Below are 24,879 nucleotides of genomic sequence, written 5' to 3' on the forward strand. Positions count from 1 at the left end.
CACCCCTGGAGCAAATTAGGATTAACTGTCTTGCTCAAGGACACATCAAGAGATTTTTCGAACCAGCAGCCTTTCAGTTACTGGCTTAACACTCTAACCGCTAGGTTACCTGCCGTGGTTAACCACTTAGGGGTGGTTTTCAGGGCATACACAGTACAACCCTATAACATACCTGTTCTCTCCCCACTCTACCCCCATACTCTGCCTCGGAGGGACAGTCACTGTGAGATTGGCTCCCTATAAATAGCCCCACTGGCACAGAGCCATGCCCCCTATTACAGTCTCTGTATCTATCTCTCAGATGATTCATTACGCCCATTCATTGAATTGAAATCTGTGGGTAACTCAGACCATTGCGTATCATACTGTACGTTTAGGATGCAGCCCTAAGCCCAAAGTACCTGTGCACCGACAGACAGACTGAGGAATAGACAGAGTGTGATAGGAAGGTACTGTAGGATGTTTATGTTGGCTGACACATTACAGAAGAAGGACCTACTGTATGTTGTCAGAGTTCAGAGTTTCAGCTGGTCGTTCACATGTGCTTTTAACACAGAGTAAGGAGAGGGGTCAGAGAGGATATGTACGACCATTCAGACCTCCCCAACCTAGCACCTCTTTCTATTTACCTCTTTCAATTCAATTCAAGGGCTTTATTGCCATGGGGAACATATTATAACATTGCCAAAGCAAGTGAAGTAGATAATAAAGAAAAATGAAATAAACAATAAAAAGTAAACATTGCACTCACAGAAGTTCCAAAATAATAAAAACGTTTCAAATGTCATATTATGGGGGGGGGGGGTCGGTGGCAACTTAATGGGGCTCGTGGTAATGGCTGGAGCGGAATCGGTGTGATGGTAACAAATATCATCAAACCATGTTGAAGCCATTCCGTTCACTCCATTCCAGCCATGGATCTCCTTACATGTCAAGTGCGTGCTTACCCATGGAGTATCTCCCCCCCCCCCCCCCCCCCCCCCCCCCCCCATGCTGTCTGAGATTCCAGGCATGTCTGTTTCAGTAAAATAAGCTCCTGTGTTTAGCCCCCTTGGCTCCAGAACACACCATGGAGCCAGCATGGCCACAGCTCTGACCACCCGGGCCGCAGAGTAGCCCTCTGCACCGCTAAACGGCCCAACACACTCCTGTGTGTGTGTGTGTGTGTGTTTTAGTGTTAGTGTGTGTAGATTCTCCATGGCTTCTTAGAGCTTAGGAAGTCACTTTTATTGTTTTGATCTTTTAGTTGTTTTTGCGTTGTGACACCGAGGACCGATATATTATGTCCACCGGGAAGAGGACATAGCATGTCTAAAGGTTACCGGACTTTCTGATCTATATCACGGACATGTCAAACGGCTACCGTATTTTTTAACGGTTACCATATTTTCCCAATAACACGGCCATGTCAAATGGTTACCGTATTCTCTGACGTATAAGGGACATGTCTGCGGGTTGCCGTTGGTTTTAAAGTGACATGTCTAACGGTTACCGTACTCTGTCGCAGCACCTCAATGACCTGAAGAAGGAGAACTTCAGCCTCAAGCTCCGCATCTACTTCCTGGAGGAGAGGATCCTGCAGAAGTACGAGGACACCAGTGATCATGTCTACCGCACGGTGAGTGGCTGTGTGTGTGTCTCTGCGTACATGTCACAATGTTGGGAAAGGAGAGGTGGATGATGTGATGGAAGATGAAGGGTTTTGTCCATTATGTTAAAACCAGCGGTAGGGTAAATTCTTTCTGTGTTCCGGTCAATTCAGGCATTGAACAGAGCCGTAGATGTTCAACTCACTAAGCACATGCCATGCAGTCAGGTTAGTCTGTTGTCATCAATGCTAACTGCCAGGTTACAGAGGGTACTTTCTATAATAGTAGTGTTATTGTATGAATCAATTCAACTGACTGAGGAATTGAAATGGAATTGAGCCCAACTCTAGGTGAAGGTAGGATGAGATGAGCTGATACAATGTTCTGTGTGTGTGTCCCTCTGAGGAGAAGGTACACGTTCTTTCTCTATGATGTCATTGTCGTACAGTGGTCCCTGCTACAGGTTCATGGCTAGAAGGGATCCAGCTTTTGTCAAATTAATGTCAGATTTGACTTTTCATAGCAGGCTATGAGAACGTATGCAGCAGGTTAGGATAATTAACGTAGCAGGTTAGGAGAATTAGGTTAAGGTTTGGAAAAGGGTCAGGGTTAGCTAAAATGCAAAAAAAGGGACATTCCTTTGACAAAAGCTTGATCTCTTCTAGCCATGATCCTGCTACAGGGAGCCATATAATGGGTATTTTAGACACTATCTACTCTGCTGGGGTTCCTCTGGTGTGGTTGTGTGTTCTGTCTGGTGTCTATGGGTAGAATGTAGCGCTCGTATGACAACTGGGTTACGCTCTATTCATTGCTCTATTGATGTACAAAGAGAGCTAACATTAATAAATGTCAATCTCTCCTGGCTCAAAGTAGAGGAGAGATTTACTTTATCACTACTTGTATTTGTGAGAAGTATTGACATGTTGAATGCACCGAGCTGTCTGTTTAAACTACTAGCACACAGCTCAGACACCCATACATACCCCACAAGACATGCCACCAGAGGTCTCTTCACAATCCCCAAGTCCAGAACAGACTATGGGAGGCACACAGTACTACATAGAGCCATGACTACATGGAACTCTATTCCACATCAAGTAACTGATGCAAGCAGTATAATCAGATAAAAAAAACAGAAAAAAATACACCTTATAGAACACTAGGGACTGTGAAAAGACACAGGCACAGACACACGCACAAAACAAAAAGACAAAAGACATAACAATCCCTTAAAGTAATCCATAAATGTATCATTATGGTGCATTTTATGTCTACAGGCTACATTGAGCTTTTTCTTTCATTATATTAGGCCATATGGCATTAGTGCATAAGCCTAAACTTCAGGGTGTAACTGTATGCGCGCACAATAGCCTGCCTACACGCTCCTCGCCACATGCTTTTGGGAATGGATAGAAAAAGTTAAGGTCAACCCACGGAGGCAAAAACGACATTGTCGAAGTTCAGTTCAATAAAAGAAAAGCTGTGAAATGGAGGGTTGAAAATAAAGAGAAGGGAGGGCCAGAAAAGTAATGTTTGGAAAAGATTTGGTGAAGCGGTAAAAGAGGATGATAGCAGTGTGATGATTGTGAGGCGCTACAAATTCGACAGTCACAAGATGGGACTTCAAGTAGGCCTATGGTACAGTGGTTTGTCCTTTAAAAGTTGCAGCGGCCTGCAGCGCAGCTTGCATGGTGCTGCAGAATTCTGTCTCACGTTATTTAAGTGTGAACCGGTATCATTAATGCTAGTTAGTGCTAGTTTGACCACCAGAGGGCATCTTTGAGAAGCAATGTGAGCAATTGTAATCTGAATAAAGGCCAAAATAATATTTGTAAAGTTCGAAACATTTATTTCTGTTTTTAGAGGGAGAAAAACGCTGGGCCAATTGTACACTTCCCTATGGGACTCCCAATCACAGTGGATATGGTCCATAATAATACTTTTTGTGGTATTATTTGTTTTGTCTTTTCTGGTGGATTAAACTGAAATTGCAACCAATCATGGCCAGTTGTGATACAGCCAACCTAACTTAGAAATACATTTGACGATAGAACTCTCCCCCTACCCTCCTTCCAGGCAAGTCTATTATCCAGCTACCTGCTAATTGCCATAATGGCGCTGTACAACGTGACTGTGTGTGTTTGAAAGAGTGTTTTCTAGTAAGCAACAATTTTGTTTACCTTCATTAGACAACTTTGTTCCAATATTTATGTAATTCAGTGATATTCATTCCCATAGTAATTCGATATGGATCCATAACCAAATAAACATCAGCATTTTGAAAGAGTATTTTTATCATTATTTTATTAACGAAAGCATGAAGATGCCATTATTAGTTACATTTTTTTAGTTTGAACGTGCAAACTGGCACTAAGAACAGAGGAAACGTTTCCCTAGTCAGCGCCAATTTTAGTGCAATGCCCCTTAAAGTGTTGCTATGTGCTACCCCCCCCCCCCTCCCTTCCCCATGGGCTAGGTCCGTCTTCTGTGCGTGGCTCTGCAGCCCATCCCATGCCCCCTGCCCTCGTGCCTTGAACCTCGCGCGCTTTCAGTGGATACAGCTGGAGAACTGCAAGACAATCCCATTGTGCGCCACTCGGGAGCCATGACCAATATGACCAATATCTATTGTCCTGCTACTAACAGGGTTAATAATATATCTGTGAGAATATCCGAGGGGCTTTTATATCATTCTAAATAATAATACAAATAATAATAATCACTTTGTTTAAAAAAGAACTATATTTTGGAGATGATTTCCTTCTCACATAACGTCAAATGAGCGTGATAAAGGCCATTCTTGAACATGGGGCAAGACATTGTTACTAATTTGTAAATATAGCAAGTTTGTTATTTAGAATGATCTATTTCTGTTTTTAGAGGGAAATAAACCAAACACCTACAGTCATCTCATGGGTCTCCCAGTCGAGGAGAGCACAGGTATTGAACCAGCATCTGTAGCAACACAGCTTACACTGCTATGAAGTATCTTACACCGTTGCACCACTCAGGCACTGTATAACGTGACTGGTTGGGAGTGGCCTACAGTAAGTAGTTCAGTAAGAGCAAAATTATCCTAATAAAATTAAATAATAAAAACCTTAGTGTAACAACAGTTTTAGTAAGTAATACTGAAGTCATGTCCAATTATCAGTTTCTATTTAGGTTTATGTCACCCATTCATTGTCAGTTACATTTTAGTCATTTAGCAGACGCTCTTATCCAGAGCAACTTACAGTAGTGAATGCATACATTTCATACATTTTTTCCCCCGAACTGGTCCCCCGTGGGAATCGAACCCACAACCCTGGAGTTGCAAACACCATGCTCTACCAACAGAGCCATACGGGACCACTGAAAAAGCGTGTGCGAGCAAGGAGGCCTACAAATCTGACTCAGTTACACGAGCTCTGTCAGGAGGAATGGGCCAAAATTCACCCAACTTATTGTGGGAAGCTTGTGGAAGGCTACCCGAAATGTTTGACCCAAGTTAAACAATTTAAAGGCAATGCTACAAAATACTAATTGAGTGTATGTAAACTTCTGACCCACTGGAAATGTGACACAGTAGGACCCAAAAGCATAATCAGTGCTCTATCTCCCCCTTGCGCTGGTCTGGAGTAATGAAGTGGTGACGCAGGGTACCGTACTAAACCACAAAAAAAAAACTTTTAGTGGAGCAACCACTGTATTCGCTCAATTTCACGCCATATGTATTGAATTCAAAATAAAATAAATCGTGAACATGAAAAATAAAGTTGAGAATGTAAACATATTTTCGAGGACGGGTGAAATAATGGATGTTGAAATCAAAAACCAAACAATTGAAAGCGAAATGTATAGAATTGTAAACAAAAATAAGACATCAAAAACAAAACCCAAAAACTTGGAAGCAAATAATTTTAAAGCGAAAGCAAAACTCTATGACAAATGATTAAAAAAACATTTGAAAACGAATGCAAATTTATTTTTTCGGTTAAACTTTCCCAGCAAACAATCCTATTGAATAATTTTCCCCTACGCTCTTGCCTGCATGTACTACCTTTTTGTTACGCTACTCGTATCTTTGTGAGTTTTTGCCTTATTTTCCCATGAAGGGCGGGGTTAGAGGGAGGCGTAGACAATGAGTCTCCATTGGTCCGCTCGTTTTGTAGTGACGGTTCGTCTTAACCCAATCAATGAACATGATAGACAGGCTTTTTTTTCTATTGCCTACTTAAGTAGACGGTCTGACGTCACCTCGTTTTAGGGTTTTAGCTAACGTACTTCAAAATTGTCAGTCATGGGTCAATAATGTACGGATATTAGAAGCATGTCTATATAATATATTTAATAACAAACCTTAAGTCTCTCTTAATACACCTGTTCTGGATGGTAGCGGTGTGAACAGGCTGTGGCTCGGGTGGTTAATGTCCTTGATGATCTTTTTGGCCTTCCTGTGACATTGGGTGGTGTAGGTGTCTTGGAGGGCAGGTAGTTTGCCCCCGGTGATGCGTTGTGCAGACCGCACTACCCTCCGGAGAGCGTTACGGTTGTGGGCGGAGCAGTTGCCGTACCAGATTGGTGATACATCCCGACAGGATGCTCTCGATTGTGCATCTGTAAAAGTTTGTGAGTGTTCTTGGTGACAAGCCAAATTTCTTCAGCCTCCTGAGGTTGAAGAGGCACTGTTGCGCCTTCTTCACCACACTGTCTGTGTGGGTGGACCTTTTCAGTTAATCCGGGATGTGTATGCCGAGGATCTTAAACATTTCCACCTTCTCCACTACTGTCCCGTCGATGTGGTTAAGGGGGTGCTCCCTCTGCTGTTTCCTGAAGTCCACGATCATCTCCTTTGTTTTGTTGACGTTGAGTGTGAGGTTGTTTACCTGACACCACACTCCGAAGGCCCTCACCTCCTCCCTGTTGGCTGTCTCGTTGTTGTTGGTAATCAAGCCTACCACTGTAGTGTCATCTGCAAACTTGATGGTTGAGTTGGAGGTGTGCATGGCCACGCAGTCATGGGTGAACAGGGAGTACAGGAGAGGGCTGAGAACGCACCCTTTTGGGGCCCCAGTGTTGCGGATCAGTGGGGTGGAGATGTTGTTTCCTACCCTCACGACCTGGGGGCGGCCCGTCAGAAAGTCCAGGACCCAGATGCACAGGGCGGGGTCAAGACCCAGGGTCTCGAGCTTAATGACGAGTTTGGAGGGTACTATGGTGTTAAATGCTGAGCTGTAGTCGGGGAACAGCATTTGCGTCGTCTGTGGACCTATTGGGGCGGTAAGCAAATTGGAGTGGGTCTAGGGTGTCAGGTAGGATGGAGGTGACATGATCCTTGACTAGTCTCTCAAAGCACTTCATGATGACGGAAGTGAGTGCTATGGGGCGATAGTCGTTTAGCTCAGTTACCTTAGCTTTCTTGGGAACAGGAACAATGGTGGCCCTCTTGAACCATGTGGGAACAGCAGACTGGGATAGGGATTGATTGAATATGTCCGTAAACACACCAGCCAGCTGGTCTGCGCATGCTCTGAGGACGCGGCTAGGGATGCTGTCTGGGCCGGCAGCCTTGCGAGGGTTAACACGTTTAAATGTTTTACTCACGTTGGCTGCGGTGAAGGAGAGCCCGCAGGTTTTGGTAGCGGGCCGTGTCGGTGGCACTGTATTGTCCTCAAAGCGAGCGAAGAAGTTGTTTAGTTTGTCTGGTAGCAAGACATCAGGGTCCGCGACGGGGCTGGTTTTCTTGTAGTACGTGATTGACTGTAGACCCTGCCACATTCCTCTCATGTCTGAGCCGTTGAATTGCGACTCTACTTTGTCTCTATACTGACGCTTAGCTTGTTTGATTGCCTTGCGGAGGGAATAGCTACACTGTTTGTAATCGGTCATTTTTCCAGTCGCCTTGCCATTATTAAAAGCAGTGGTTCGCGTTTTCAGTTTTGCGCGAATGCTGCCATCAATCCAGGGTTTCTGGTTGGGGAAGGTTTGAATAGTCGCTGTTGGTACAACATCACCGATGCACTTGCTAATAATCTCGCTCACCGAATCAGCGTATGCATCAATGTTGTTGTTTGACGCCATCTGGAACATATCCAAGTCCACGTGATCGAAGCAATCTTGAAGCGTGGAATCAGATTGGTCGGACCAGCGTTGAACAGACCTGAGCATGGGCGTTTCCTGTTTAAGTTTCTGTCTATAGGCTGGGAGCAACAAAACGGAGTCGTGGTCAGATTTGCCGAAAGGAGGGCGAGGGATGGCTTTGTATGCTTCGTGGAAATTAGAGTAACAATGATCCAGAATTTTCCCAGCCCGGGTCGCACATTCGATATGCTGATAAAATTTAGGGAGCCTTGTTTTCGGATCAGCCTTGTTAAAATCCCCAGCTACAATAAATTCAGCCTCAGGATATGTGGTTTCCAGTTTACATAGAGTCCAATGAAGTTCTTTCAGGGCCGTTGATGTGTCTGCTTGGGGGGGATGTCTTCATCGAATAAGCAGATAGCGTTTCAACCACATAAAATATGCATCAAAGCCGAACTGAAATCTTATCAGAAACACGTTGGGTCGTTTTCACAGCTTTCTTTTCCCTTACAACCAGTCAAACTGATGTAATTTGGACATTTTGCACTGAAAATATTTACCTTTGTTTTTGCGTTATTGTAATTTCTCCACGGTCCCTACGTGTCTTTGCTCCCCGAAAGATGACCGAGGAAAACTTTACCGATGTCAACTAGATTGAAGCATTCATTCTATTGATCTATATTACATTATTATGTTTAGTCTTCTAGGGCAACATATAATGACAAAAGCGAAGCTACGTGTATCTAATTATAGACATTTACTAAAAATAGCCTTCCAAAATGGCGGAAATTACAAGTAAAAACATATCAAAATCAGGCAACAAAAACAATCCTGCAACCTCTGTCAAAAAATCGTTCTGCAGTCTTTGACTAGCTTATATCACATTGTCTATATTTGCGGGTTAGGTGCGGACCTTTTTTCTTCCTTTTTTTACTATCCTTGTGAGGACTTTTGGAACCCACGCACGCACACACACACACACACACACACACACACACACACACACACACACACACACACACACACACACACACACACACACACACACACACACACACACACACACACACACACACAGCTCCTAGGCTGGTCTCACCTTCAGGTTGGCACACAGACAGCTCCTAATCCCAGGGAAAGGGCAGCAGTCTGGGGTACGAGATGCTAGCCTGCTGCCTCATCTGACCTCCGAGATGCATGTTAAAAGGGGGTGTGAGGGGAGGGTGTGTGAGATCATATATACACTACATTGCCAAAAGTATGTGGACACCGGCCCATCGAACATCTCATTCCAAAATCATGGGCATTAATATGGAGTTGGTCCCTCCTTTGCTGCTATAACAGCCTCCACTCTTCTGGTAAGGCTTTCCACTAGATGTTGGAACATTGCTGCGAGCATTTGTTTCCACTCAGCCACAATAGCCTTCGTGAGGTCGGCAACTGAAGTTGGGAGATTAGGCCTGGCTCACAGTCGGCGTTCCAATTTATCCCAAAGGTGTTTGATGGGGTTGAGGTCAGAGCTCTGTGCAGGCCAGTAAAGTTCTTCCACGCTGATCTCAACAAACTATTTCTGTATGGACCTCGCTTTGTGAACGGGGGAATTGTCATGCTGAAACAGGAAAGGGCCTTCCCCAAACTGTTGCCACAAAGTTGGAAGCACAGAATCGTTTAGAATAAGGGTACTCAACTCTTACCCTAAGAGGTCTGGAGCCTGCTGGTTTTCTGTTCTACCTGATAATTAATTGCACAAACCTGGTGTCCCTGGTCTAAATAAGTCCCTGATTAGAGGGGAACAATGAAAAAATGCAGTGGAACTGGCTTTGAGGTGCAGAGTTGAGTTTGAGGGCTCTAGAATGTCATTGTATTGCTGTAGCGTTAAGATTTCCCTTCACTGGAACTAGCCCAAACCATGAAAAACAGCCCCAGACCATTATGCCTCCTCCACCGAACTTTACAATTGGCTCTATGCATTCTGGCAGATGGTGTTCTCCTGGCATCCGCCAAACCTAGATTTGTCCGTCAGAAAGGTGGCATCCTATGACGGTGCCACGTTGAAAGTCACTGAGCTCTTCAGTAAAGATATTCTAATGCCAATGTTTGTCTATGGAGATTGTATGGCTGTGTGCTCGATTTTATACACCTGTCAGCAAGGGGTGTTGCTGAAATAGCCAAATCCACTCATTTGAAGGGGTGTGCACATACTTTTGTATATATAGTGTGCGTGTGTTCTAAGTGTGTTCGTGTGTTCTAGGTCTGTGTGTATGTGTAAGGTGACTCTGTGAGCCAGCTGTTGTCTGGGTGCGTATGGAAATTTTAAAATCCATAATTGGTCCCTTCTCCAGAATCCCTATAGGCCACCACTCCAGAGAGGTAGAGAGATTAGTGTGCATGGCTATGTGCTGTGTGTGTGTATGTGTGTGTTTGTGTGCTTCCATGCTTGCTTTCGTCTGTGTGTGTGTGAGATTCTGTGTGTGTCTACACTCTTCCAATACATTCTTCTTCAGCCCTTAATCTCCTCCCTGATCATCAGTAAACCTCTGATATGAGAATCATGCAAACAAGATGGCTGATATGATCCAAATAAACAAGATGGCTGACCTTATTCAAATTAACAAGATGGCTGACCTTATCCAAATAAACAAGTTGGCTGACCTGATCCAAATAAACAAGACCTGAATGTGCTCTGACTTATCCTCTATTGTGCATGCCACAGCTAATTGATTAGAAAGAGGTTTGACCAAACTGACACTTTCATGTTTTATCATGTTATAATTAAGCAATAGGCATGAGGGGGTGTGGAATATGGCCAATATACCACAGCTAAGGGCTGTTCTAAATCACGACGCAACGCGGAGTGCCTGGATACAGCCCTTATCCAAGGTATATTGGCCATATACCACAAACCCCCAAGGTGCATTATTGCTATTATAAACTGGTTACTAATGTAATTAGAGCAGTAAAAAAAAAAAATTGTCATACCCGTGGTATACGGTCTGATATACCACAGCTGTCAGCCAATGAACATTCACTGCTCGAACCACCCGGTTTATAATTACCATTAGACCATTCACAAAATAATAATTCAAGGAATATTATTCTGAAGTATGAGGACTATGGTTCGTATCCATTTAAACGTAATCAGATTTGTTACAGTTACAGAATAAGAATACAATTGACAAATAGTACATACCAGGAGTCTTCAATTTTTTTATACATTTTTTATTTCACCTTTATTTAATCAGGTAGGCCAGTTGAGAACAATTTCTCATTTACAACTGCAACCTGGCCAAGATAAAGCAATTGTGTTGAAATGACGTCTGTGCCTAGTGGAATCATTGTCTCAGATACAGTAATTATGTTAATTTGGCCTTGGGATTGTTTCTTTGTTGATCTGCTTGATTCAGTTGATTTCCGGGCACAGCACCGTTTCTTTTGTCTTAGTTTACACTCCCTGCTCAGAGAGGATTTCTATATATAGTCCAAGCTTGAGTGCAATAATTTATTCAACACATTTGTTCTTCTGCAATGGGTTTGACTTGCTTGTTTTCATTCTGATATCTGTGCATGCATGTCAGTATAGGGATAGATCTGTGGCAAATATGTGGGTGCATGTCTTCAGAATTGTGTTCATAAGTGGCATCAAAATAATTCACACCCTTGATAAAGATGAGCAATAATGACTGTAAAGAATATATAATTCAAATACTGATCTGTATTGTATGATACATCTTGGGGGGAAATTATATTATTTTATACTAATACAATTGCTCTGAGAAAAAAAGATATTCGGATTAACAAGTACAATTTTCTTTTCTCAAACTTACTTAAAGATTCTTATAAATAAAGTAGTCAAAAGTTTAGTATTTGGTCTCATTTTTCTAGCATATTTCAATGAAATATGAATTTTCAGTTAGTTTTGGTTGTGTTTCAGATTATTTTTGTGCCCAATAGAAATTAATGGTAAATCATGTATTGTGTTATTTTGGAGTCACTTGAATCGTGATTAATGATGATTTAGAAAGTTACAGAGGGTCAAAGGTCATACCCCCAACACATGCTAACCTCTCACCATTACTAATAACAGGGGAGGTTAGCATGTCTTGGGGTTATAATGTTTGACCCTATGTAACTTTCTCACTCATCATTATTCAGGATTCATTCAGGACCATCCATAATCATGTTAGCATCCACATTCATTTGGAAGTGTTTAGAAACATATTCTATTCTTATTTACAGTAAAAGTGACTCCAAAATGGCACATTACATGATTTACCATTCATTTCTATTGGGCACAAAATAATCTGAAACACAACCAAAACAAACTGCAAATGCATCCAACAAGTTTGTAGAGTCACAAACTTAATGTAAGCATTGCGTGCTAGGAATATGGGACCAAATATTCCTAGAATCTTTTGGGGTGTCAATAATTGTTACCGCTACCTTTTTGATATAGTTTTGTATTACTTGTTAAACAAAATATCTTTCTCTGAGCAATTGTATTAGTATAAAAGTGTATACTTTTTTTGAGCATACAATATAGCTCAGTATTTAAATAATATATTTTATACAGTCATTATCGCTCATCTTTATCAAGGGTGTCAATAATTTCAGACCCCACTGTATGCGTGTGACTGCATGGCTAGGTGTGTGTGTGTATCAGCGACTAGGCCTAGCACTATACTCTTAACCCCAGGTCTCTGCCAATCAGGCAGCCTTGTACCACTCCAGTGCACATCTAGTTATAAGGGGAACTGTTACTGTGGGCGGGGGGGGGGGGGCAGGAATAGCAGGTGCACCATGGACTCCTATATTTAGAGCTGTGTGGAGTGGATAACAGGAAAACATCCCGGTTACTGTCTGTTAAGCAGTGACTACTGATGTGGAAAGTAATGTGAAATGCGTATAAATTCATTTCAATATGTTTATGTGACTTTGGCTATTGTAGCGACACTTTGTGTAAGAGCACATGCATTGTGATGCTTTGCAAGTCTCTCTGGATAACAATATCTGCTAAACTGCTCAAATGTTTATGTAAAATGTTATCTTACAAACATTGCTTTTGTTTTGCTGAAGTATTTCCTAAATGTATAATGTTAGAGATCAATAAGATTGATATTTTACACTGTAAGGACACAGCGTAGTCATGAATTAACGGTTGTGTGTCAATACCAGTCCAAAAGGCCAGAGCCCCTGTTGTTCTAAGTATCTTGATGTGATGCCAGTTTCAGTGTAGGTGAGCTCTAGTGACACGTGCACTGGGGGTCTGCTTACTCTGTGTGCACATGTATCCAGGGTCAGTGTGAGTGTTAAGGACAGACAGATAGTTTTGCTATGAAGGTGTGATAAACTGGAATACCTCTCTGGCTAAAAGACAGAGCAGATTCGAAATGTCAGTAGACTGGGGGAAGTACTATAATACTACATACAGGTCTGACAGAGTGAGAGAGATGGAAGGATGTGGGAGACAGGAAATGAGAGAAATGGAATACAAAATATTGAGAGAAAAAGTGAGAATAGGATACAGTTTGAATTTCAGAGATTGAAAAGAGAGATAAGAGAAAGAGGACAGAGATAAGCAACAATAACACGAAAGAGAGAGAGAGAGCGTGTCCTATCCCTGTCCAGGGTCACAACCGGACAATTGAACCTCACCATTCATTCCTAGTCACATTGCCAATCCATTTTCCATATCCCTATCCTAAAGGCCAAGTCCTGGCTCAGAACCCTATTCTGGTTCACCGTGGCTGTCAGAGCAGATAAACAAAGTGTGTACTTTAACCCCTGACCCCTGGTATAAGCCCCAGAGATGCTCTGCTTTCCCGCTGGTTTAAGTATGTGAGCCTAACAGTAAGTTACCCTCCATTGTGAGGTGAGGGGAATGACATTTTACCTTTATAATGATGAAAATAGATGAAAATAGAATCACTTTGTGTTGTATTTACACAGTAGCCTATTAAAATGTATGTTTGGCAATGGAACAGAGGTTGCAGAGCAGAGGTTGCTGTTGAAAGCCCTGGATACATTTTGTAATCCTGTACTAGCTCCTCAGTGGCGCAGTGGTCTAAGGCACTGCATCTCAGTGCTAGAGAGGTCACTACAGACACCTGGTTCGAATCCAGGCTGTATCACAACCGGCTATGATTGGGAGTCCCATAGGGCGGTGTACAATTGGCCTAGTGTCGTCCCGGTTTGGCCGGTGTAGGCCGTCATTGTAAGTAAACATTTGTTCTTAACCGACTTGCCTAGTTTACTGGTGTGAGATGTGGCTAAGAGCTGACATTAGCAAGATCTCTAACAGATCTGGGACTGGTCTAGATTGATACATGTTTATGAATTGATAGTATGTGAAACATGCATTCTTTGATAGGTTTCAAGTAAAGTGTGCAATGGACAGGAAATTATAGATTTTTGGTAACCTCCAAAATTCTGGGTTTCCTGGCAGCTTGTCCCATCATAAAATATAACCTCTGTGACAGGAGAGAACCATGTTCCCTACTGATGTTACGTATACACACCACTCTGATTGATACAGCAGAGAGAGGGGGAGGGAAGGAGGGAAATCGATGCAGCATAGGAGGGGTGCGGGGGTCAGGTGTAGATGGTGTTTGAGGGTTGGGGGTGAGAAGGAGAGAGGACAGGTTGTGCGTGTAGGGTTTCTGTTGCTGGCTAGCTGTGGGATGGTGTTGGAGGGGGATAGAAGATACTGTACAGGACAAGCACTAGGTGCATTTGGAAGGTAGGAGTTTCCAGGGGGGTAATAGGGAATATCTTCCCTGTGGCTCAGTAATAGGGTATACCTTCCCTGTGGCTCAGTTGGTAGAGCATGGTGTTGGCAACGCCAGCATGGTGTGTGCAACGCCAGGGTTGTGGGTTTGATTCCCACGGGGGGCCAGTACAAAAAAATGCATGAAATGTATGCATTCACTACTGTAAGTCGCTCTGGATAAGAGTGTCTGCTAAAATGTAAAATGTAAATGTATACCGTTCCTCTGGGCATCAGGGGTCTTTGCAAGGCAGTACAGGTCAGTGGAAGCTGGTGGGAGGAGCTATAGGAAGACGGGCTCATTGTAATGGGTCGAATGGATTTAATGGAACGGAGTCAAACGTGGTTTTGATGTGTTTGAAACCATTCTATTAATGCCATTATAATGAGCCTGTCCTCTACTCTCTTCCTGTGTTTTACAGTAATTGTACTAATGGTGTCTGCACTTCTTTGAGTTTCTATAACTTCATTGAGTTGTTTTAAAGTTTCTATTTGATATTCCTTGTCTTTTGAGATTAATCGTTATGATGTGAGTGATGATGATGATGATGATGATGATGACAACGACGACAATATTGATGATGTCATTTTTTCTATCAAACATAATTCCAGTCTGATTTCATGTTCTATTCTCCCTGTGTTCCAGAACATCGAGTTGAAGGTAGAAGTGGAGAGCTTGAAGCAAGAGTTACAGGAGAAACAAGACCTTCTTGACAAGGCTCTGTAAGTCCAGTACGACACATCCAGACTGACAGTTGACCGTTGAATGTTGAATGTATTGACCGACCTCAGTCATCTGATATGAGAATCTGACACTTCTTACTTCAAATTAATTTGCAATGTAGACTGACAGCCAACCAACAGATCAAATCAAATCAAATTGGTCACATACACATATTTAGCAGATGTTATTGCGGATGTAGGAAAATGCTTGTGTTCCTAGCTCCAACAGTGCAGTAGTATCTAACAGTTCACAACAATACACATATCTAAAAGTAAAATAATGCAATTAAGAAATATATACAGTTGAAGTCGGAAGTTTACATACACCTCAGCCAAATACATTTAAACTCAGTTTTTCACAATTCCTGACATTTAATCCTAGTAAGAACTCCCTGTCTTAGATCAGTTAGGATCACCACTTTATTTTAAGAAAGTGAAATGTCAGAATAACAGTAGAGAGAATGATTTATTTCAGCTTTTATTTCTTTCATCACATTCCCAGTGGGTCAGACGTTTACATACACTCAATTAGTATTTGGTAGCATTTCCTTTAAATTGTTTAACTTTCAGGTAGCCTTCCATAAGCTTCCCACAATAAGTTGGGTGAATTTTGGCACAATCCTCCTGACAGAGCTGGTGTAACTGAGTCAGGTTTGTAAGCCTCCTTCCTCACACACGCTTTTTCAGTTCTGCCCACAAATCTGCTATGGGATTGAGGTCAGGGCTTTGTGATGGCCACTCCAATACCTTGACTTTGTTGTCCTTAAGCCATTTTGCCACAACTTTGGAAGTATGCTTGGGGTCATTGTCCATTTGGAAGACCCATTTGCGACCAAGCTTTAACTTCCTGGCTGATGTCTTGAGATGTTGCTTCAATATGTCCACATAATTTTCCTCCCTCATGATGCCATCTATTTTGTGAAGTGCACCAGTCCCTCCTGCAGCAAAGCACCCCCAGAACATGATGCTGCCACCCCCGTGCTTCATGGTTGGGATGGTGTTCTTTGGCTTGCAAGCCTCCCCCTTTTTCCTCCAAACATAACGATGGTCATTATGGCCAAACAGTTCTATTTTTGTTTCATCAGACCAGAGGACATTTCTCCAAAAAGTACGATCTTTGTCCCCGGTTTTATGCCGGTTTTGGAGCAGTGGCTTCTTCCTTCCTGAGCGGCCTTTCAGGTTATGTCAATATAGGACTTGTTTTACTGTGGATATAGATACTTTTGTACCTGTTTCCTCCAGCATCTTCACACGGTCCATTGCTGTTGTTCTGGGATTGATTTGCACTTTTCGCACCAAAGTACGTTCATCTCTAGGAGACAGAACGCGTCTCCTTCCTGAGCGGTATGATGGCTGCGTGGTCCCATGGTGTTTATACTTGCGTACTATTGTTTGTACAGATGAACGTGGTACCTTCAGGTGGTTGGAAATTGCTCCCAAGGATGAACCAGACTTGTGGAGGTCTACAATTTCTTTTCTGAGGTCTTGGCTGATTTCTTTAGATTTTCCCAAGCAAAGAGGCACTGAGTTTGAAGGTAGGCCTTGAAATATATCCACAGGTACACCTCCAATTGACTCAAATGATGTCAATTAGCCTATCAGAAGCTTCTAAAGCCATGACATAATTTTCTTGATTTTTCAAAGCTATTTAAAGGCATTGTCAACTTGGTGTATGTAAACTTCTGACCCACTAGAATTGTGATACAGTGAGTTATAAGTGAAATAATCTGTCTGTAAACAATTGTTGGAAAGATTATTTGTGTCATGCACAAAGTAGATGTCCTAACCGACTTGCCAAAACTATAGTTTGTTAACAAGAAATTTGTGGAGTGGTTGAAAAACGAGTTTTAATGACGCCAACCTAAGTGTATGTAAACTTCCGACTTCAACTGTAAATATTAGGAGTGTTATTGACTAAAATACAGTAGAATAGAATACAGTGTATACATTTGAGATGAGTAAAGCAGTATGTGAACATTTTTAAAGTGACTAGTGATTCCATGTCTATGTACGGCAGCAGCCACTAAGGTGCAGGCTATTTGACAGTCTGATGGCCTTGAGATAGAAGCTGTTTTTCAGTCTCTCGGTCCCAGCTTTGATGCTCCTGTACTGACCTTGCCTTCTGGATGATAGCGGTGTGAACAGGCTGTGACTCGGGTGGATAATGTCCTTGATGATCTTTTTGGCCTTCCTGTGACATCGGGTGGTGTAGGTGTCCTGAAGGGCAGGTCATGTGGCCCCGGTGATACGTTGGGCAGACCGCACCACCCTCTGGAGAGCCCTGAGGTTGCGGGCGGTGCAGTTGCCGTACCAGGCGGTGAAACAGTCCGACAGGATGCTCTCAATTGTGTATCTGTAAAAGTTTCTGAGGGTCTTAGGGGCTAACCCGAATTTCTTCAGCCTCCTGAGGTTGAAGAGGCTCTGTTGCGCCTTCTTTACCACACTGTCTGTGTGGGTGGACCTTTTCAGATTGTCAGTGATGTGTACGCAGAGGAACTTGAAGATTTCCACCTTCTCCACTGCGGTCCCATCGATGTGTATAGGGGCGTGCTCCCTCTGCTGTTTCCTGAAGTCCACGATCAGCTTCTTAGTTTTGTTAACTTTGAGGGAGATGTTATTTTCCTGGCACCACTCCACCAAGGCCCTCTCCTCCTCCCTGTTGGCTGTCTCGTCATTCTTGGTAATCAGGCCTACTACTGTTGTGTCGTCTGCAAACTTGATGATTGAGTTGGAGGTGTGCATGACCACGCAGTTATGGGTGAACAGGGAGTACAGGAGGGGGCTGAGCACACACCCTTGTGGGGCCCCAGTGTTGAGGATCAGCGAAGTGGAGCTCTTGTTTCCTACCTTCACCATGCTGTCATCTATCCACAGGTTTTGGGTAGGTTTTAATAGTCACCGTGGGAACAACATCCCCTTTTCACTTCCTGATGAACTCAGTCACCGTTTCCGTGTAAACATCAATGTTATTCTCAGAGGCTACCCGGAACATATCCCAGTCCGCGTGATTAAAACAATCTTGAAGCATGGATTTCGATTGGTCAGACCAGCATTGATTAGACTTTAGCACGGGTACTTCCTGTACTTCCTGGGAGCGCCTTGTAGGCATCTCAAAAAGGCGAGTAGCAGTGGTATAGTGTTTTTACTAAACGAGTACTACAGTCAATGTGTTGATAGATCTTCGGTAGCGTTTTTCTCATTTGCTTTGTTAAAATCCCCAGCTACAATAAAGGCGGCCTCAGGATATGTGGTTTCCAGTTTGCATGAAGTCCAGTGTAGTTCCTTGAGGGCCATTGTGGTTTCGGCTTGAGGGGGAATATACACAGCTGTGACTATAACCGAAGATAATTATCTTGGGAGGTAATACCTTCTGCATTTGATTGTGAGGTATTCTAGGTCGGGTGAACAAAACGAGTTGACTTTCTGTATGTTATCACAATCACACCATGCGTAGTTAATTATGAAACATACACCCCCGCCTTTCTTCTTCCCGGAGAGTTCTTTATTCCTGTCTGCACGATGAACTGAGAACCCAGCTGGCTGTATGGACGGGGACAGTATGTCCCGAGAGAGCCATGATTCTGTGAAATAGAGTATGTTACAGTTCCTGATGTCTCTCTGGAAGGAGATCCTCGCCCTGACCTTTATTGTCCAGAGACTGAACATTAGCGAGTAATATACTCGGAAGCGGTGGATGGTGTGCACGCCTCCTGAGTCAGACTAGAAGTCCACTCCGAAATCCTCTTCTCTTCCGGTGGCGTCTTGGAGCAGCCTCTGGGATAAGTTCAATTGCCCTGGGGGGTACGGACAAAGGATCCAATTCTGGAAAGTCATATTCCTTGTCATAATGCTGGTAAATTACCGCCGCTCTGATATCGAAAAGTTCTTTCCGGCTGTATGTAATAACACAAAAAAAAGTTCTGGGCTAGTAATGTAAGAAATAAAACACCAAAAAACTAAATACTTCAAAGTTGCTTACGAGCTAGAAGCAGAGCTGCCATGTCTGTCGGTGCCATCTTGCCCTGTATGCATTGTGAATGGATGGCCTCAATGGCCTAATGTTGACATCACCAATGCCACATATCCACCAATAAAATACTGTCCTCTTACTCTTCCTGAAATTCCCCTCGAGACTCGCCTACTGTATGTAGCATAGTACTAAACCAATAGAATTAAATTATCTTAATGTTTTCCAAAGACCCATGACTACGTGTGACATGCTTTGCTGGTATTCAGAAATACAATTTGCTCAAGTGATTACGGTGAGTGTTTGTCTTTGTTTGATGAGAATTAACAAAGCTGTTTCTCATACAGAGATGGTGTTATAGCAGGAAAACAAGCCTATAGCAGGAGACTGTAGGCATAGAACAGTAATCAGTAGTGAGTCCCTCAGAGGGTAGAATCAAACCGTTTAGAGGTAACACCTCAGCTCATGTTTCACACAACAGCTGGTGGAGTGAGAGAGAACTGGACACACACACACACACACACACACACACACACACACACACACACACACACACACACACACACACACACACACACACACACACACACACACACACACACACACACACACACACACACACACACGTGTACTCCGAGTGTCTGTCCCAATGAGATCGCACACTCGCCAGCTCCAAAAGGGCAACTCTGATATCTTGGCGTGCAGACAGGGATATGGAAGGCAATACCTGTCACGTCCACCCTTACCCCCCTCTGAACCCCTACCCCTGCTGTTGCAGCTAGGCTTTGAATTTAATACTCCCCCTGGAAGGGAATCAATTTGATTGACATATTCTGTGTATTCATCAGATTGCTATAAGATTAAAGGTCCACTTTTCTGCCTTGTGCCCTCAACCCCCCACCCATAGCCTCCGGCCTAGAGTCCATAGCCTGGGATAGATTGATGATCAAAGGTGGTGTGTGTTGGTAGGGGGTCTCAGCAGTAAATATTTGGCTGATGGAGGGGAGCCGTTAGCATGCAAGCTACTAATCACTGCCAGCTCCACAGCTGGTGTAATGGATCATACTGTTCCCTGGTCTTCTTGCTCACATGGCAGCTAATCAACATTACATTACTGTATTAATATGGAGATAGCATCAGATCAGATAATCAATGTGACATTACTGTATTAGTATGGAGATAGCATCAGATCAGTTAATAAATGTTACATTACTGTATTAGTATGGAGATAGCATCAGATCAGTTAATAAATGTTACATTACTGTATTAGTTTGGAGATAACATCAGATCAGCTAATAAACATTACATTACTGTAATAAAATGGAGAAAGCATTAGATCAGCTAATAAACATTACATTACTGTATTAATATGGAGATAGCATCAGATCAGCTAATCAACATTACATTACTGTATTAATATGGAGAAAGCATCAGATCAGCTAATCAACATTACATTACTGTATTAATATGGAGATAGCATCAGATCAGCTAATCAACATTACATTACTGTATTAATATGGAGATAGCATCAGATCAGCTAATCAACATTACATTACTGTATTAATATGGAGATAGCATTATATCAGCTAATCAACATTACATTACTGTATTAATATGGAGATAGCATCAGATCAGCCAATCAACATTACATTACTGTATTAATATGGAGATAGCATCAGATCAGCTAATCAACATTACATTACTGTATTAATATGGAGATAGCATCAGATCAGCTAATCAACATTACATTACTGTATTAATATGGAGATAGCATCAGATCAGCTAATCAACATTACATTACTGTATTAATATGGAGATAGCATCAGATCAGCTAATCAACATTACATTACTGTATTAATATGGAGATAGCATTAGATCAGCTAATCAACATTACATTACTGTATTAATATGGAGATAGCATCAGATCAGCTAATCAACATTACATTACTGTATTAATATGGAGATAGCATCAGATCAGCTAATCAACATTACATTACTGTATTAATATGGAGATAGCATCAGATCAGCTAATCAACATTACATTACTGTATTAATATGGAGATAGCATTAGATCAGCTAATCAACATTACATTACTGTATTAATATGGAGATAGCATCAGATAAGCTAATCAACATTACATTACTGTATTAATATGGAGATAGCATTAGATCAGCTAATCAACATTACATTACTGTATTAATATGGAGATAGCATTAGATCAGCTAATCAACATTACATTACTGTATTAATATGGAGATAGCATCAGATCAGCTAATCAACATTACATTACTGTATTAATATGGAGATAGCATCAGATCAGCTAATCAACATTACATTACTGTATTAGTATGGAGATAGCATTAGATCAGCTAATCAACATTACATTACTGTATTAATATGGAGATAGCATCAGATCAGCTAATCAACATTACATTACTGTATTAATATGGAGATAGTATCAAATAGCTGGAGCCGGAGCAGACGTTTTTCGAGCCCCCAACCGACTGTTTTTTGTTTGTTTATTTGCGTTGTTTGTAACTTCTATTTTTACTCATTTTGTACATAATGTTGCTGCTACCGTCTCTTATGAACGAAAATAACTTATGTAAAATAACTAATAACTAATATTTCCGTATCGAGCATTACTCTTCTCATATGAATAAACTGCACTCCACACTATTCTACGTTATCTTAGTCACTTTTAAATTGTGTTTACATATTGCATCACCCATCTCATATGTATATACTGTATTGTATTCTATACTACACCACTGACTGTTAAACAGCCATCTCCAGCACATCAGAGGCTGCTGCCTATAGACATAGATTAGGAATCACTGTCCACTTTAAGGAAATTAAACACAAGCCACATTAATGTCTCCGTATCTTCCATTACTCATCTCATACTTATAAACTGTACTTTATACTATTCTACTGTATCTTAGTCCCTTTAATTGTGTGTAAATATTGCATCACCCATCTCATATGTATATACTGTATTCTATACTATGCCACTGTATCGTAGTCCAATGCCACTCTGACATATATGTATATATTCTTAATCCATTCCTTACTTAGATGTACGTGTATTTTGGGTATATGTTGTGAAACTGTTAGATATTACTGCACTGTCGGAGCTAGAAGCACAAGCATTTCGCTACACCCACAATAACATCTGCTTTACACGTGTATGTGACCAATACATTTGATTTGATTTCATTTGAACAACAATCCACCCAGCAGTAACATCCATCCACCCAGCAGTAACATCCATCCACCCAGCAGTAACATCCATTCACCCAGCAGTAACATCCATCCACCCAGCAGTAACATCCATCCACCCAGCAGTAATATCCATCCACCCAGCAGTAACATCCATCCACCCAGCAGTAACATCCATTCACCCAGCAGTAATATCCATCCACCCAGCAGTAACATCCATTCACCCAGCAGTAACATCCATCCACCCAGCAGTAACATCCATCCACCCAGCAGTAACATCCATCCACCCAGCAGTAACATCCATCCACCCAGCAGTAACATCCATTCACCCAGCAGTAACATCCATCCACCCAGCAGTAACATCCATTCACCCAGCAGTAATGTCCATCCACCCAGCAGTAGCAGTAGCATCCATCCACCCAGCAGTAGCATCTATCCACCCAGCAGTAGCATCCATCCACCCAGCAGTAATATCCATTCACCCAGCAGTAATATCCATCCTCCCAGCAGTAACATCCATCCACCCAGCAGTAACATCCATCCACCCAGCAGTAATATCCATCCACCCAGCAGTAACATCCATCCATCCACCCAGCAGTAACATCCATCCATCCACCCAGCAGTAACATCCATCCATCCACCCAGCAGTAACATCCATCCACTCAGCAGTAGCATCCATCCACCCAGCAGTAACATCCATTCACCCAGCAGTAACATCCATCCACCCAGCAGTAACATCCATTCACCCAGCAGTAATATCCATCCACCCAGCAGTAGCAGTAGCATCCATCCACCCAGCAGTAGCATCCATCCACCCAGCAGTAGCATCCATCCACCCAGCAGTAATATCCATCCACCCAGCAGTAACATCCATCCACCCAGCAGTAACATCCATCCACCCAGCAGTAATATCCATCCACCCAGCAGTAACATCCATCCACCGAGCAGTAACATCCATCCATCCAGCAGTAACATCCATCCATCCACCCAGCAGTAACATCCATCCACCCAGCAGTAACATCCATCCATCCACCCAGCAGTAACATCCATCCACCCAGCAGTAACATCCATCCACTCAGCAGTAGCATCCATCCACCCAGCAGTAACATCCATCCACCCAGCAGTAGCATCCATCCACCCAGCAGTAGCATCCATCCACCCAGCAGTAGCATCCATCCATCCAGCAGTAACATCCATCCATCCACCCAGCAGTAGCATCCATCCACCCAGCAGTAACATCCATCCACTCAGCAGTAGCATCCATCCACCCAGCAGTAGCATCCATCCACCCAGCAGTAACATCCATCCACCCAGCAGTAGCATCCATCCACCCAGCAGTAGCATCCATCCACCCAGAAGTAGCATCCATCCACCCAGCAGTAGCATCCATCCACCCAGCAGTAACATCCATCCACCCAGCAGTAACATCCATTCAGCCAGCAGTAATATCCATCCACCCAGCAGTAGCAGTAGCATCCATCCATCCACCCAGCAGTAGCATCTATCCACCCAGCAGTAATATCCATCCACCCAGCAGTAATATCCATCCACCCAGCAGTAATATCCATCCACCCAGCAGTAACATCCATCCACCCAGCAGTAATATCCATCCACCCAGCAGTAACATCCATCCACCCAGCAGTAACATCCATTCACCCAGCAGTAATATCCATCCACCCAGCAGTAACATCCATTCACCCAGCAGTAACATCCATCCACCCAGCAGTAATATCCATCCACCCAGCAGTAACATCCATTCACCCAGCAGTAATATCCATCCACCCAGCAGTAACATCCATCCACCCAGCAGTAACATCCATCCACCCAGCAGTAATATCCATCCACCCAGCAGTAACATCCATCCACCCAGCAGTAACATCCATTCACCCAGCAGTAATATCCATCCACCCAGCAGTAGCATCCATCCACCCAGCAGTAATATCCATCCACCCAGCAGTAGCAGTAGCATCCATCCACCCAGCAGTAGCATCTATCCACCCAGCAGTAACATCCATCCACCCAGCAGTAACATCCATCCACCCAGCAGTAATATCCATCCACCCAGCAGTAACATCCATCCACCCAGCAGTAACATCCATTCACCCAGCAGTAATATCCATCCACCCAGCAGTAGCATCCATCCACCCAGCAGTAATATCCATCCACCCAGCAGTAGCAGTAGCATCCATCCACCCAGCAGTAGCATCTATCCACCCAGCAGTAGCATCCATCCACCCAGCAGTAATATTCATCCACCCAGCAGTAACATTACACAGTCTGGTTAATAATAATCTTAATTGCTGTCTGCCATGGTCAGATGGTCTGAGTTAAAAACAGAGGAATGCAGAGGAGAGGAGGAGAAAAGATGAGAGGAGGAGAAGGAGGAATAGAACAGACGCCCCAAGGAGACAGGAAGGCGTGTGCCATTTTGAGATCCACAGCAGGAATTCTGGAATGGCGTCATTGAGTGACTCAGTAAAACAGATACTTAAAGGCGCAGACGCACACACACACATTTGTTTTACTCTCCTTGTGGGGACCAAACAATTGA

At 43.0% G+C, this 24,879-nt stretch overlaps 1 protein-coding gene across 1 annotated transcript in view; it reads left to right on the plus strand.

Annotated features, from left to right (window-relative positions):
* The window catches only part of LOC106569692 (myomegalin), a 106,535-nt gene that overhangs the window by 8,883 nt on the left and 72,773 nt on the right, over positions 1-24,879 (plus strand). The window contains exons 4-5 of the mRNA XM_082960988.1: positions 1,508-1,618; positions 15,062-15,138. Coding sequence (XP_082817114.1) covers positions 1,508-1,618; positions 15,062-15,138 — 188 coding nt within the window. The remainder of the gene's footprint in view (positions 1-1,507; positions 1,619-15,061; positions 15,139-24,879) is intronic.

This window comes from Salmo salar, chromosome 14, assembly GCF_965601325.2.
Source record: "Salmo salar chromosome 14, fSalSal1, whole genome shotgun sequence".
NCBI classification, from domain to species: domain Eukaryota; kingdom Metazoa; phylum Chordata; class Actinopteri; order Salmoniformes; family Salmonidae; genus Salmo; species Salmo salar.